This window comes from Falco biarmicus, chromosome Z (genome assembly GCF_023638135.1).
Source record: "Falco biarmicus isolate bFalBia1 chromosome Z, bFalBia1.pri, whole genome shotgun sequence".
NCBI classification, from domain to species: domain Eukaryota; kingdom Metazoa; phylum Chordata; class Aves; order Falconiformes; family Falconidae; genus Falco; species Falco biarmicus.
The window spans coordinates 1,520,107-1,535,557 of record NC_079311.1 but is presented as its reverse complement, the minus strand read 5'-3'; the positions used below and the strand labels follow the sequence as shown (position 1 = coordinate 1,535,557).

At 38.6% G+C, this 15,451-nt stretch overlaps 1 protein-coding gene across 2 annotated transcripts in view; it reads left to right on the top strand.

Moving 5' to 3' along the window:
- Positions 1-15,451, top strand: part of ACOT12 (acyl-CoA thioesterase 12) — a 31,416-nt gene that overhangs the window by 12,227 nt on the left and 3,738 nt on the right. For both annotated transcript variants that reach the window (XM_056325318.1, XM_056325317.1), the window contains 7 exons: positions 349-499; positions 3,868-3,987; positions 5,361-5,511; positions 7,288-7,343; positions 7,736-7,796; positions 9,279-9,362; positions 14,214-14,347. In XM_056325318.1, the coding sequence (XP_056181293.1) occupies positions 349-499; positions 3,868-3,987; positions 5,361-5,511; positions 7,288-7,343; positions 7,736-7,796; positions 9,279-9,362; positions 14,214-14,347 (757 nt within the window). The remainder of the gene's footprint in view (positions 1-348; positions 500-3,867; positions 3,988-5,360; positions 5,512-7,287; positions 7,344-7,735; positions 7,797-9,278; positions 9,363-14,213; positions 14,348-15,451) is intronic.

Below are 15,451 nucleotides of genomic sequence, written 5' to 3'. Positions count from 1 at the left end.
CAAGCATGTGCTGACGCTGCTGGCTGCTTGCATTCACAGCGAGCCAGGTTTCACCGTAACTGCTTCTGACACAGCTTTAAAGGATATAGTGAGAGCTGAGAAGGATCACTCTGCTGTGATCGACTGTGGGGTGCACCATTCCCCACTTCTTAACGTCTTTTGGAAAGCAGAGCAAATCTTCAGCCTCTTGCTTCCCTTGCAAAGAACAGAGGTCTTCTGCATCTTTCTTTCTTTGGTCTTTTTGTTGTGCCTGGAGAAAATTGCACACTTTAGTAACAGGGGTATTTTCTTCTTGGTTATCAGTTACTAGTTGAAATTATTCATTAATACATTGCTGCCGTATTTCAGTTATCTTTGAAGAGGAAGGTGCAGTTTCAACTGACCTTACTTATGTACAGAGTATTGAGCTTGTCCAGCCTCCTCATGCTAACCATCATGGAAACACTTTTGGTGGCCAGATCATGGCTTGGATGGAAGCAGTGGCAAGTATTTCAGCAAGGTACTTTTCTACATCATAGTCTTTGCATATGGTTGTAAATGGATGTAATTTTAATATTATATCACAGGGATTTATTTTATGAAAAAAACAGACCCAAGCCTTTGTGACTTCTTCCTTCTCGGATTGAAGGAGGCTTTTGAACTATTTATGTGGTACAGTTCCCACAGTACCCCACACCACTGTGGGAGTCAAATATTATTCTTCTGTTACACATGCACACCCTAAGGCAAAAGAAGCTGTTATCCTCCTGAGAATCTCTGCAGAAAGTCAGCATTGGACATAGGAATAGAAACTTGGCCTCCCCATAGTTGGTGCAGTGTTTTAAAAGCATAGTTGTTAAGTCAGGATAAAACTGATACTGACCCTGTATCAATTGATATCCAAAAATGAACAGCCTTCTAAATCTTAGTCTGCAGTTCCTTATGCTAGAAGAAAGAATAAATCAGAGAAGAAGGATCAAAAGAAACAGATCCTGTGTTGTTGGTGTGCACACAGAATGGATGTATAATCATCATCAAGTCACAACTTTTCAGAGTCCCACATACTATGGGTTGTAATATTTTTAGCAGTTTAAAGGGCTCTGACATCTTCAGGTAATAACTATATAAGTAGTTTTGTGACACTGTCTAGTGCTGCTTCTTACTGTGGCCTAGAGATAAACTCATTTAATTTCTCTTCCCCTGAAATTAAGCCGTTGGTTTTCTCCCTCCTTGTTCTTGGACGCTGTACAAAGCTTCTTTGTAAGCAACACTTGAGTTTCATTTTGAATTCTCCTTACATACCAAGTGACCTAATTCACTGCAGGGATGTTAGTAATGTTTTTTTGCCTTTTAACTTTAATAATTAAATGACTTCTCCATTAATTATTCATATAGTTTTGATTTGTAGCCAGTAGTTGTACTGATAACAACAGATTTTTCTTTAGAGGTTGGATAAACAGCTTGTTTTAGTAACATTAGAATGCACTGACCTTACCCTGGTGTGTCATTTCATTGGCTTCAAAGGGATTGTTTCAGATTTTTGCCATAATATTGTCCACAATATTTACCTGTTTTCATTTCATAAATTTTACCTAGTGAGAGTCACATTTAGGTTTAAAAGGAGAAGGAAAATATCAGCAAACCAAGTACTGTAAAAACTGAGAGGTAATAGATGTCAAACATGATTTGTCGTATTGAAATTTTCAGAAATAATAGCTGTTGACAGAGGCTTGTGGAAAACAGAGATTTTGTAGTTTATGCATGAGAAATAGCTAGTCTCGCTACAAACCTTTTGTGAGGTGAATCACAATTAAACCTGACCTTCGAAGGTGCCAGTTAAGAGTTGCTACCTTACAGACCACAAACTCTGATGGAGGAACTGAAGAGGAGGGCTAACCCTTGACAAATGATTCTCTAAGGGCATTTTAAAGGTTACTCACCCTCCTTCTCCCCTCTCCCTTTCCCACCCCCACTTACTTGGCTGGACAGTAAATGAAAATCTTGCAGATAGCAATAAAGCCATTTGAATATGAATAACATTATTTTGATCTGTACCTTCTTACTTCTTACACTTGCAAGTAAAAGCATTCAGGGCATAGTTTTCCAGGAAAAATGGAATATTTAGGCCATATTTCTGTTTTGTTCCTCTTATTTCAATACTCCTGTATTTGCATCTTTATAGTGAACATTGCAAATAACATCACCATTTAACATTTTAGATCAGAAGAGCAAATTATTCTTAATGAAATTACAAAGTCATTTGAATATATTAGTCTGTTAAAAAGATGTACCAGTCAATTAATTAGCTACAGATAATTGTGTGCATTTAACAATACTGGTACATTAGTTTGCGGAGTGCAGCCGAGTTAAAATCTAGGAACACTGCAAAGCTGTATTTCCAAGTTGAAAAACTGCACAATGAAAAATCTGTTCCCAGATGTGTATATGTGATTCTTAGTGAGGAGTTTCGCACACATGCATGCGGAGAGAGAATGTCTTTTCAAAGTCTAAAAATAAATGGCATTATTGTATATTGTTCCCTATTCATGTGATGCACAGAGATTCCAGTAAAGAGTCGGGGGTTGACTATGTTTAGAACTGCTGAAGAAACCTGATTTTTGCCCACTACAGAGAGCTTGCAAACTAGATCCCAATTCCACAAACCCTTAAGCTGTATCTGGACTGCAGGGTTCTTTTTTCTGGAATATCTGTGAAGGTCAGAGAAGTGATGAGTTGTTGAAAGTCCCTAGCGTAGAAGATACAGTATTGCAAAACTTTTCCTTCAGCAGTATAACTGGGTTTGATCAGGTATATATCTGTTTGTCCACTGTACTGGTCCAAAGAGCAGCTTTGCTAGCACACTCATGGGAGGGCTACTTGCCTGTCATGATCTTCTGCACTAGACCTGCAAAGTTTTACCAGAGTGGCTACAGCCTGTTTCCCTAGCAGTTCAAAGAGATCCAGTAGGACAACCCAGCTGTACCTGACTATATGTAATTGAGCACAGTGCAGGATCAGGTCTGAAATAAGAAAAGACAGCTGAGGTGACACACTATGCAATTTGAAGAACAAAAGGAACAGAATTACTAAGATTTGTGTGTTTGTAATACACTGTTGTGCCCTTTGAAATACAGACAACAGTTCTGTGTTTCTGAATTCATGTCATTAGTTCAACATTGTTCTATCCCTTTGTATGTGCAAAGATGAGTTTCCCAGCTCAGCACCAGTAGTGAACTGCACATAATTTAGTAAAACAGAGCAAATTAAAAAAAAAAAAACAACCAAAAACCCAAATCTAACTGTGCATTTGGAAATTATATTAAGATTTTTATTTCATAGAACGCTAGCAGAAAACATCTGACAAACAAGCAAAAAAATACAAATATTAAAAAGACTAGATAGACTGACATTGCTTTGCTTGAACACTGTTTTTGGTGCTCAACATTTCTGCTCAGGTTTCTTTTCATTGTTTAAAAGACTTTATGATCTGGCGTTTTTATGTACTGAGCAATATCCTACTCCCCAAGTGATCATACAGAGATGAATGAAACTCTGTGAAGTAAGTGGTTACTCTGTAGGTAAGGGATTCATGGTCTGGCTCCAAAAGAAAGTAATACCAAACAGCAATAATTAATTATTTGGTGTTTGTAAAGTGTGTTGAGAATGAAACAGCATGACATAGGTGATATTATTATGACTGAGGATTGAATTAATATGCTCTTGGAGCTGAACATAGTAACTGTATTTCAGTGGGTTATGGAATAAGTTGGTGTGACAGAGTGATCTTCTAGGTTGTGCAAACCTTATTGCTCTAAATCACTACTCGCTTCAAGCCTAAGGAGGTTCTTTAACACCTTTGCTTTCCTTCTCTCTTGCTTTCTTTTTCAGCCGCCTTTGTCGTTCATATCCCATCTTGAAATCAGTCAATATGTTTAAATTCTGGGGACCATCCGTCGTGGGTGACCGCCTTGTCTTCAATGCAATTGTGAACAATACATTTCAGAATAGGTAAAGCTCTTCATCTGCTTGTCTTCCCTGACTTCCAGGGAGTTCTGGATAGTTCTAGCTGTCAGTAGGATTTGTGGTATTGAATGATGATTTTTCAGCTGGAGTTTTGAGGAAGATGTCTGTATCTATAACTATCTGTCTATATGTGCTTTTGTTTTACTTTTCTCAGGGAAAGTTTTAAGAAAAAAATATTCTCTGATTTTCACTTTCTATTTTAAGATCATTTGTAATCAAATCCCAGTCGTGCAAACTCAAATTATAAATATCACTCTGAAGTTCAGGGATTTTGAAGGGGTGAATTCATCCTATAGCTTTGATTCTTCAGAATACTCCAGCTTGCTGTCAGGGTCTTCCTGGCTTGGCATGGGTTGACAGATCTGGGTTCTATTTATTGCTCTTTACTGGCAAAATTCATGCTTTGTTTATTTCTTCCCAGTATTCATTTGGGTGTATGCAGAGGTGAGGCTTTGCCAGTTGCATTTTGGGATAAATGGCTACAGCCCATGCTGAAATTTTACCTTTAGTTGAGTATATGGTCACTGTATGCATGAAACATAGCTCTAAACATGCTGAACATGTGCTCCTGGAATTCCATGGTGTGCCTGTTGACCAGTCTTGCACAGATTCTGCCTGCTAATAGTTACTCTCTCTTTCCCTTTTCTATGCATCTGCTGTCTCCTCTGCAGTTTTAGGGCTACTGTTGTGTTTGCCTCACAGAGAACGGCTCTTGTCTGACCTTTGCCAAAGGGGTAGCACCACTCTGCTAGGCTATTTCCTCATGCACAGGAACTGCGCTTTGGATCAACAGACCCTCTGGTTATGCCAGGGGTGTGACGCAACTTAGATGGAGCGCTGTTCCAGCAGGCGGACATAGTCAGAAGTTGCAAGAAGTATAGCAAGACAAACCACAAGAAGGCAGAAGCTAAAGTAATTCCTTTTCCAAATTTTGTACACGGAACAAAAGCTATCCTGGCATTGCTCTTCTGTAGCTGTTTTCTTTGTAGGTGTATTTGGTCTGCGCAGAGTGCTAGCAGGGCATGTATTACCTTCATACTATGCTTCTGCTGCATGTCAAAGCAGTATCATCCTGTTCACTTTTGCTGTCCTCACAGTATGCTTTACTGGTGCTCGTATATTGCTACTTAGCTCAATTTTTGCTCTTTTTGTTAATGCTATTTAACTAGGGCCACCTTTTATTTTATTTCTGAAATGTGTCTGTTCAGACTGAGCAATTTATTTTGTATGGCACAGAAGGTATTTGAGTCAGACTTCCTGCACATAGGAAGGTATACAGCAATTCTTTTTAGTATGTCTCAGGGCTGCTTCTGTATCGCTTGTAGTAGCTCAATAATTAATTTAAACTTTTATTTCAGTGTGGAGGTTGGTGTCCGTGTTGAGGCTTATAACTGTGAAGAATGGATCAAGGACCAAGCACGGCATATTAACAGCGCGTTTCTCATTTTTAACACTGTAAATGACAAAGGAGAGCTGCTCACCTTCCCCAGAATAAAACCTACTACAAAGGTCAGCTCTCATCCTCAGGAGTAGGATGAATGCATACATGAGTTTATGTGGTCCAACCCAGAACACTGCATGTCACACATCCAGCCACTATAACCTTGCTGGGAAAGCAAGGACTAAGCAGGACACTGAAATGCATCTTCTTGCAGAAGAGAAAAACTCTTAACTGAAATGTTTGCCTTTGAGAGATTTGCCATTGTTAACTTCAGCCATCCAAATCTGAGAGGTGTAGTGGAAGGTACTAATCATTAGAAATTCTGTAGTGATTTGATGGACAGGGAAGAAGAATCTGCTTTTTGCAGATTTTTTCACCTGTCTATGTCCATCTTGTGTAATCTCCACTGACTGTAGATGAAACTTCGAAGTGTTCAGTGAACAAAGTTATATTTATAAGCCCTTAATGGAGATAAGAAATAGAGTTAATAAACACGTCTGTAGGAATCAAATCCCATGATGTGGGTGGGCTTTCCAGTTCCTTTGATGTGGAGAACTCTGCAGGTGTTTCCCTGAAAGTGATGCATGAAACAGAGCAGTTTGAATACTGTTATTGATTATTTGCTGTGATGTCACCTGTCATTAACATTAATGACGAGATTTTTAGAGAGCCAGCATATAAAGAAATGAAACAAATATTTAACATCAGGGAACTTATGTTTTATAAGATGGCGACAAGTAGATCAAGGTGTCCTATCTGCTAGCTGAGGCAGTAAGGTTCACTGCTGCCCTTTTCAGGCCGTTCCTAGGGGAAAAACTGACTATTCCTCTTGAAAAAGAAAAAAAAAAGAAAAAAAAGGAAAAAAAAACCCCAAACCATAGCAGCTTAGCTCCTGTCAGAAAAACAGTGCTTCCCTTAAAGACCTGCCTAGAGAGGCATCTGCAAGCTAAGCATGAAGACAAGAACATGTATACCCATTCCTTCAGAGTAAAGCAAATGTATCTGGGAAAACTAGTATATGTTCAAGGTAGTTCAAACTTTCTGTGGCCATTTGATTGAAAGTGACAGCTGCTATGGCAGTGCTCTACAAAGCAGGCAAGACATGTCTTTAAAAAATATTAGGTAGTCCTTGGTTTCAAGAAGGCTGAGGTGCACTAATCTGGAGATTCTTCTTATTCTAGAAGCTACATGTCAGCTTTTAAAAGCTGAGGAAGCTTTTCCAAAGTGGCATGTCCTTCAAGATTACAAGCCCTATTGACCTTTAATACAGTGTGGTGTGATGTATGCTCTAGGGTCACTTCTGGGTTTCAAAAAATTCACCCTGGCAGAGTAATAATAAGGGAAGAGAAAGACTTGCCAGCTTGAAAGGCAGATCATCTCTGTTTGCACAGTGCTTGCTCTGTGCCCTAGATCCATGTGCACTAAAACGGGAATTCTTCCATGCTTCCTTCATGCTTTGAACCTCAGATGATGATGAATTTGATTAGTAGTTTATTTGGTGGCTGTCACATTTAGAAATAGTAGAATGTGTGTGGTGCACTGCCCAGCTGCCACTGGTTTAGGACCAAAAAGAGAGGAATATGCTCCTGTGATACAATTTTCTTATCAGATTGTTTTTGCAAACTTAAAGGAATATTGTCACGTCAAAAGTAAACCACTGACTCAGGTTAATCTGGGGAAAGGCCAATGTACAGAGTAAAATTCTTTATTTATTTGTAATACACCTCTGGCATTTGTCCATCTGTAATGGACAATGGACAAAAGAAATAATTTTTAGTTTTCTTTTTTTAGACTGTGTTCTAAAATAATTGGATGCATTACTGTCTGGTTTACTTTTTATAAAGGATGGTTTGAGGCGATATCATGGAGCTATTGCCCGAAGGAGAATTCGATTAACCAGGTATTGTTGGGTTACAATGAGAACGTGGTTTTGAAAACTGAATTTTTAATATATCCTCTAAAAAAGTGATCATTTGTTAAGTAGTCAAAAGTCTCCTCAAACATAACAGTTATGTCGGTTAACTTTGCAAGTAATTTTGCCTGAGTTGCATTGAAATTATTGGAGGCTATTTGTCTCAAAAATACTTTGTTTTGTAGATTGGTTTGTTTCCCTCTCTTTCTTGGAAGAAAAAGGAGTTGTTGCAAACCTGCCTTGCAACAAAAAATGGATTAAATTCCTGTAAAGTATTTAGAAGACACTTGAGCCTATAAAAGTTATTTGGTTTAGCACATATAGAAGAAAGTGTGAAGAACCAATTCATGCTATTATTCTTCTTTTTAATTTTGTTCTAGAAAATGCATGCTGTCCGCTAAACAAGACAAACCTTCTGATCCCTGGGAGAGAAGCAACCAGGTAATCCGTAGACCATGTCCTATTATTTACTTGCATAAAATAGTGTATTTGTACTCTTTTGGGATGTGTAAAAGAGTTGTACAGGCTATATCCTTTTCCAAAGTGGACATTCTGCACTTAAGTGTTATGATAGTTATGGAAGAATGGATAAATATGTAATAAAATGAATGTGGGGTTTTTTCTCCTGAAAAAAAGACAGTAGATTCTTCACTATTGATTTAAGAATAAGTTTCAAACAAAAACTTAAAAGACAGACTCTTTTAGCAAGTGGTCCCTTAAGCAGCTGAGCTATAAAGTCTCCTGCAGATTTATATCCCAGTGTCCCCAGTTTTTTAAAAAGCTGAATACTGCTATAGAGGAATCGGGGGTGTGTGGTGGTGGTGGTGGTGGGTTTTTGTCCTTTATCCAGCCACTGACTTTCTCAAAAATTGCTGTGAGGAGACCATTTAGTAAGTGCTAGAAGTGTGGGGTAAGACGTGGCAATATCAACAGACAGATGAACCGTGAAATAGTGTAAACTTTGTTTCTATGGGAAAGAGAGGCGAAAACATACGTTTGTTCCTAAATACGCTGCATCAAGTGGTATGTGTTTCTGGTTGGGATGTGCTAGGCCATAGAATGTGCCTGTGTCGTGTAATGAATAGTGGTGAATCTGAATTTAGATGGATTTATAGACACCCTAAATTTTGTTCCAGTGTGATTTTTTTGTGGTTAAATTTTCCTTGCATTTAAGATCTCAGTGGCTCCCAGAAATTTTACTGGGTCTTTTCCCGTTGCTTGAAAAAATAAATGAGAATTTTAATGCAGGAAGTGATTTGCTGTTAACAGTGGCATCTTCATTGAAGCAGCATTTCTTTCATGCAAAACAATAAATATAAATATGCACACCATGATAAAAATGGCTTAAAGATTTATTTAATATTAGATTAAAACCTGTCAATAAAGACTAAGGCTGTATTCTCTTTATACAGTGGTTAAATGAGAACTCTATCCACTGTAGTCAAGCATAAATAATGGATAAATTTGCACTTTCTCTGCTCTGACCCTGCTGTGTAAGGCAATTGCCAAGATAGACCACAGCTTGATAGCGATGAAGAGGTTAATTTTCTAGTAGATTTCCATTATTTAGGAGGAAGCTGAACAAAACTGTTAATTTAGTGGTCTGAGAGGTTACCTGTATTATCTGTTGTGGTCACAGTTCTTCCGCGCTCCTTTATAATTGGAGAAGCTGAAAGTAATATTTAGTTGTTGTTTAATTAGGGTTGTTTTGCTGACAACCATGTGAGCACGTAATCTAGCTGTTGAAAGCATTTAATTCAGAGATTACTGGACTGTGTTTTCTGGAAGGAAAACACTTATGGAAAAATACACAATTTTTTAGCGGTTGAGAGGTAATAATAGCAAAAGAGCATCCCATTTCTGCAGTGTTTCATGAAATGTACCTTTACCCCTTTGTTTTCAGAAATGTATCTTATGTTTCAGGCATATGTGAGTTACAGCAATATAGCTGCACTGACACACCTGGCAGCAAAACCTGGATGGGAAATAACCCGTACACTGGATGATGTAAGTGCATATTTGTGGAACAGCTACACAGCCACTTAAGTTATGTTTCACCATAAGAGATGGGTGCAGAAAAGCAGTGTTTTACATCTGTAAATAAATACATTGGCTTGACAGTGTTGGTTTTAGTGTGGCTAGGGCTGAAAACTGAAACTCCGAGGGTCTCCCTGAAATGCTGCAAATCAATCTCTGATTGTCCAGAGTGCTGTGCAACCTGGAAGTTCCATGGTGGAGTTCCAAGATGGTCTGAATGGCTGGTGAACATAGGACTTGGGATCCCAAAAGGACAGGCTTGCCAGCAACTCAGCAGTTGAGCTTGTTAAGCAACACACAGGAGAGTGTTAAAAGAGAAACTTGTACCTCATTTCTGTGAGGTGTTTTCTTTGCCACAACTAACGCGTTTCTGTGGTTTTGCTGAATTGTTTGATTCCAGCAAAACACCAAACTCGGATGTCTTCATTTAGGCGGTACTGTTGATGATCTGTGGTGCGTCAAACATCACTGCGGTAAGCAAAAATGTGCATGGCAGTCTTAATATACTGTTTTTACCAGCTTTGCAGCATGGGAGATGTTTCCCAAGTAGCAGTGATTATCTTGTGGTGGTTCTAAGTGGGCCCTGCCAGCCGGCAGGTGGCAGCAATTTATATGCATTATTTTTCAGTCTCTGTCTTCTTAGAAAACCAGTTGTTTCTTTTTTATGTATGTTTTTCCTTTCAGACATTTTCCTTTCTGCCCTTTTTCTATTAAAAAATCAAAAAGCCTGAAAGCAAAGCACCTTTCTGTTCATCGATCAGTGCTACTATAAGCTCAAAATCTTAAGGCTTCTGTAAGCCAGTTTTATGATAGGAAGATGTTGCTAAGAAAACCAATAGCAAGATCATTTAGCTGGGAAAACTCAGTTTTAACCTAGTTGCAGTGCATGTGTTCCAAACTATGGAGAGATATCTCTTAATGTTTGGTTTCTAAAACACAGTTAGTGACTGGCAGATTACTTTAAGATCATAGATTGAGAGATGTTTGGGGACAAGAAAAGGCTGTTACTTTTAGTGACTAATCTTTCAGTCTGACTTCCTGCATGTCACAGGCTATGAAAATTCACTTACTGATTCTTGCATCTAATCAGTAAGCTACTTGAGTAAGAGCATATATCAATCATAGGGAAATCCAGTGACAGCAAGTCTGCCAGTTCCAGGTGTAGGTTGTTCCAGTGGTTAATAACTTTCAGTAAACACTGTTGTGCCAAATAAATGACAGACAGCACTCACAGTGGAAAAAGCAAGCCTGAACAATCAAACTGAAACATTGAACATTACTTTCAAGCCTCTGCTAAGACTGTATTAATATCCATATGAAACTTCCTTTCTGCATCCACTGGCACTGCCACAATCTCAGTTTCTTTCTTTACCCTAAATGCTGGAAACCTGTAACGGAACCAGCGCCAAATGTTGTGAAGAAATTACTTCATACAAAAAACCCAAAACCAATCCACATCATGGATGACATTTTAAAACAGCATGATACTATTTCTCTCTCTCAGCAAGCCACCAGGTACATTCTAGTATTACTGGAGTCTGGAACTTTCTCCGCTTTTTGGATATCTTAAAATCATCTTGATAGTAATATCTGCTTCTAAGCCACTTAGACAATACCTGGTGGAAAACAGTAAGTAGCTGTTTTTTAGCTGTTCTTTCATCTAATTTCATCTTAAATCCAGCAAAATCTCGGGCAGGGTATAGAATGCAAATCACACTGATGTTGTCAATGGGTGGAGGATAGCCATCCATTCCCATTGTTATGGAAATTTCTGTAGAATTTGGCATTGCAATCATTAGATGTTCCTCAAAGAAGTGGCAGGGATCCAGGGTAGTACACAGGATTGTGTGCTGCTTCAATTGTTGTGTACCACTTACGCAGTTAGTAAGTCTTCTTTCTTATTTAGCATTTACTTGCAGGCATGAGGTAGGCTGCTGACCAAGTGTGGATGCCAACAGTAGGCAGAGGGCACGCCTGTCTCCATGTGTGACTGTGTGCTTACCTCTAATTTAATGCACTAGGGGAATTAGATTTGCTCTTTGGTAAAGAAACCGAGAGTGAAACTGATCTTGGACTTTACCTATATAGCTCCTCCAGTCAAATTTAGATATGTGCTCAAATCCCTAAGTGGTATAGATGCAGCTCCAAGAAGGCTTTCTGCCAGCTCCAGTTAATAAAGTTTACTATCTTGACAAATATTCGTTTGTTTCACCTGTCACTGTTTCATGCTCACTTTTGTCACTTTTGCAAACATGAGCACAAGGGAGTATCCCTTAAGAAACTATCTAGCTCAGAACGTTACGTCATCTTTCCTTAAGCACTGCAGGCCAGCACACGCACATCATACCAGTCTTCTGTTCTCTGTGCACATGCACCAGCTCTTAACCCTTGTGCTTAGGGTACACAGCAGCATAGACACAGAACAGCTACGTAGCCTTCTCTGACAGACATGGGTAGCAGCATCTTCAGTCAAACAGATCTCTCCAGTGCTCATGAAATGGTTTCTTGGGAGAAACTGAAGGAACAAGTAGTAGGAATCAGGTGGTGCTGATCAGTGCTCTGCCTGAAAGCAGTTGTACTATGGGAAAGGAGACCGTCAAAGACATTAGACTGAACTGCATTTTGGGATGAAATATTCTAGTAGGTAGGTTTTGCAAAGCAGCATGTGCTTCTCTATATGCAGAGAATTTGTTCCCTTTTCCCTGGAACTAGAATGACCCCAAGCTGACTGACAGATTTTGAAGGTAGTAAGTGGCACTGTGAGCTCTTTGACATAGAGCCACAAGGCTTGCAGGCCTACAGTAATAACCTAGCCTTGCCAGTGTCCACTTAGCAGAGAGATGATTTGACAGCTGCACCTCCTACTTTGTTTTGTGATTTTTCAAGTCCAGAAGACTCCTAAGACACCATGATTTCTTTTCTATGCCTTACAGCAATATTGATCCATGCATCCTGAAGCTGGTTTCTGAAGCTTTTAGGCCTTTTGTTTTACGCCAAACTTTACTTCAGCAAGATGCTTACTGCATTAAGTTGGCGGTTCTCCCTATTCCAAAACATGAAAATATGAAAGTATACAAAGTTTGTTTTGTCGCACAAATGCGCTGTTAACCAAAAGATTGTTAATTTTTGATATAGCAAAAAAAAAAAAAAAAAAAGAGCAACAGAGGTGATGAAGCTTACAAATTTTGTATCACTTAAAAATAAATTCTGTTAAAACTTTCTAGGATTTGAGAAGCGATTTAGCACATCAGATTAAAAGTTGGGAATAAATTCTACTAATTCTAAGCACTCTCTTCTACCCATTTACTTCCATTATATAGGGTTTATGAACACGAACAAGCCCTTCTTTTGCAAGGATTGTGTGTACATTGTTATATACAGGTTATTCCTTTTGAATTCTCTGTGTTAGCATTTAGGCCTATGACTAGAAATAGACCCAAAATAATCAAGACAAGATACTGCAAACGTGGGACAAGAGAGGTAAAAGTAGTAGTTTTGAAACAGTTTTTCAGTATGTTCTGCGTATAACTTTTCAGTATAACTCTGCGTGCTCTGCTTCATAGTAAAGAATAGGGGAGGAAAAAAACCTATAGAAATCTTGGATAGGGAAACGTTGAGTCATATTAGGGGAAGGTGGCATAGGCCAGCTGGTTTGCATGGACAAAGGGAGCTGAAGTAGTTGAACACTGCTAACTACTAATTAAAGACAAGCTACTGGACTGCATGGGTTGGAAAGGTGGATCAAGGAAGTAACCCATATATCATCCAAAATCATGCCTCTTAAATCTTAGAAAGTGCTTTTGTGAAAGTCTGGTCCCCTTTGGATGTCTCTAGATAAGCTCTCCAAAGCTGCAATGTGCAGGATTGCTGTATTTGTTCCAAAATACATATGGCAGGGAGAGAAGTTGCTTGTTTTGTGTTATTTTGATAGTCTCACACATAGTGCAAGGACACTCGTCTCATCTAGTGCGGCCTCACTCCAGCTTGCTGCTGCTCACTAGTGTCACATTCAATGGATTCTAGTCTGTAGTTTCCAGTTTCTGGAAAGCTTTAAGTAGACATCACCTTTAGATACTTTACATAAACCTACCTCAATAAAGTGTCTTCCACTCCTTACTAATAAATTGTATGTTACCTTTACTTCTTGTCCTGTATTTATGCCATATTTCTGTAACTCAACCAGTTGGAAGGGCTGGGTTAAGAAAATGGTAGAATTCTGGACTGCTGCTGACCTGCCCAGGTTTAAAAAGTCCAGTCTCCTGTCACCAATCACTGATGCCAAATTCACAAAAAGAATTGTATGAGGTCCTCACATTGCTCCACCAGCTTTCAGAGTTAGTGAACTGAGCCCTCTGCGAGGAGACTTTCCGTAGCAAGGCTGAGAAGAGGCTTTTACCTTCATTCCCAAGTGGATCTTCTGTTGTTTGTGAAACTGATGACATCTACATGGTCCTGACAGAAGAAAAATACATTGAAATAACTCAGTTTTTTCCAAGGCAACTTCGGTATGAAGGGTATTTAAAGACTATATATGCATAGCATGAGAAAGAATTTATACTGGCCTGTAGTTCATTCAGTTCCACTTGCAAGCTAATTCAGCTGTTCTAACCAGGTGTAATTAAAACTGTGTGAAATCACAATTTTACATTGTGTATTTTCATGTAAAACTAATCTTCAATACTCATCTGCCTTTCATCTATCAGATACAGTGTCATAGGTACTCCTGAGGAAATCTGCTTAAGTCCTATACATGGAACGCTTGTGTTAAAATATTTATAGTAATCATTCTTTGGTTTTAATATGTTTTTCACTTTTTTTCAGATAAAAATATGGACTCATGAGGAGGGTGATATGCTGTCACTCAAAGTTGAAATGCAAGTGAAGATACCGTCACATCTAGCTTTCTCCCTTTTGTCTGACTTCAGATTCCGCCAACAATGGGACAAACATTTCTTGTAAGAACTTACGGTTCTTTGAGACTGTTCGAATCCACTGACAACTAACCTTTTCTGATACAAGTATTTTTTGAGATGTTGGCACTTTTCTATGTAATTAAGAAGAAATTCCTGTAACAAGTTGACATTAAATATTCTTTAGTTAAAGTATTGGGTATTTGTACCTTAAAAATAAAAATTTACTTCTTCTTAGTCTGATTTTGCCCAATTGCCCTGGACAGTCAAAAGAGAGAGCTGGGACAGAGGTTGCCCTTTTCTAAAAGGAACACAATTTCATGCCTGAACATACGTGTGTTAAAAGGTTTCACTTCATTAAGTTGTATATAACTTGAGTTGGATATATTGTGCATGCTCTCTGTAAGATGTAAGGCAAAGCTGTGGACTCCTTCACGTTTGTATTGATTAGGGCACTGATGCTTAGCTTCATCATACAGTCAAAGTAAGAAATCAAGAAATGGGGTTCCTCAGAATGCATATTTAAGAAAAATAACATCTTATAAAGTGTATCTGAATTAGAATGGGTTTCAGAATTGCTGTAAAAGGTGTTTCGGAGTTCTTTTTATTGACCCTATGTGATGTAGAATAATGACTAGAGACAACTGAATTGATATGATACTGATTTGATTTGATGAATATACTCTTAAAGGAGCAGCTTTTTTCAGTTAGTCATTCTATCCTGAAGGATTTTTATCAGAGGGTGAAAGTGGAAGCTTAAGGATATTTGAAAATTTACAATCTGTGCTGAATTTTTGGCTTGTAACAAATCAAATCTGAAGAAATACTATGTTGATTTCCCATATCTACAGCCAGAAATCTCAGCTTTCTTATGACTACCATGAAGCCTGATTAGCTGGTCAAATGGAATACTGGCTCAGCTGTGCTTATTGCTGAGGCAGTATAGGAAAAAAAATGAGGTTTTTTGTAGTGGAAACTCAGAGAGACCAATCAGTACTTCAAGACAGTGAAAGACTGTGCCCTACCCAGGTGGTCCCATCTGAATGAAGTAGAACACAACTTCAAATAAAATGTTTACTGGCTGTCTCTCCTATACTATGCCAGGTGGACAACGTTTGGTCATTGAGCAAGCTTGCAAGTTAATGTCAT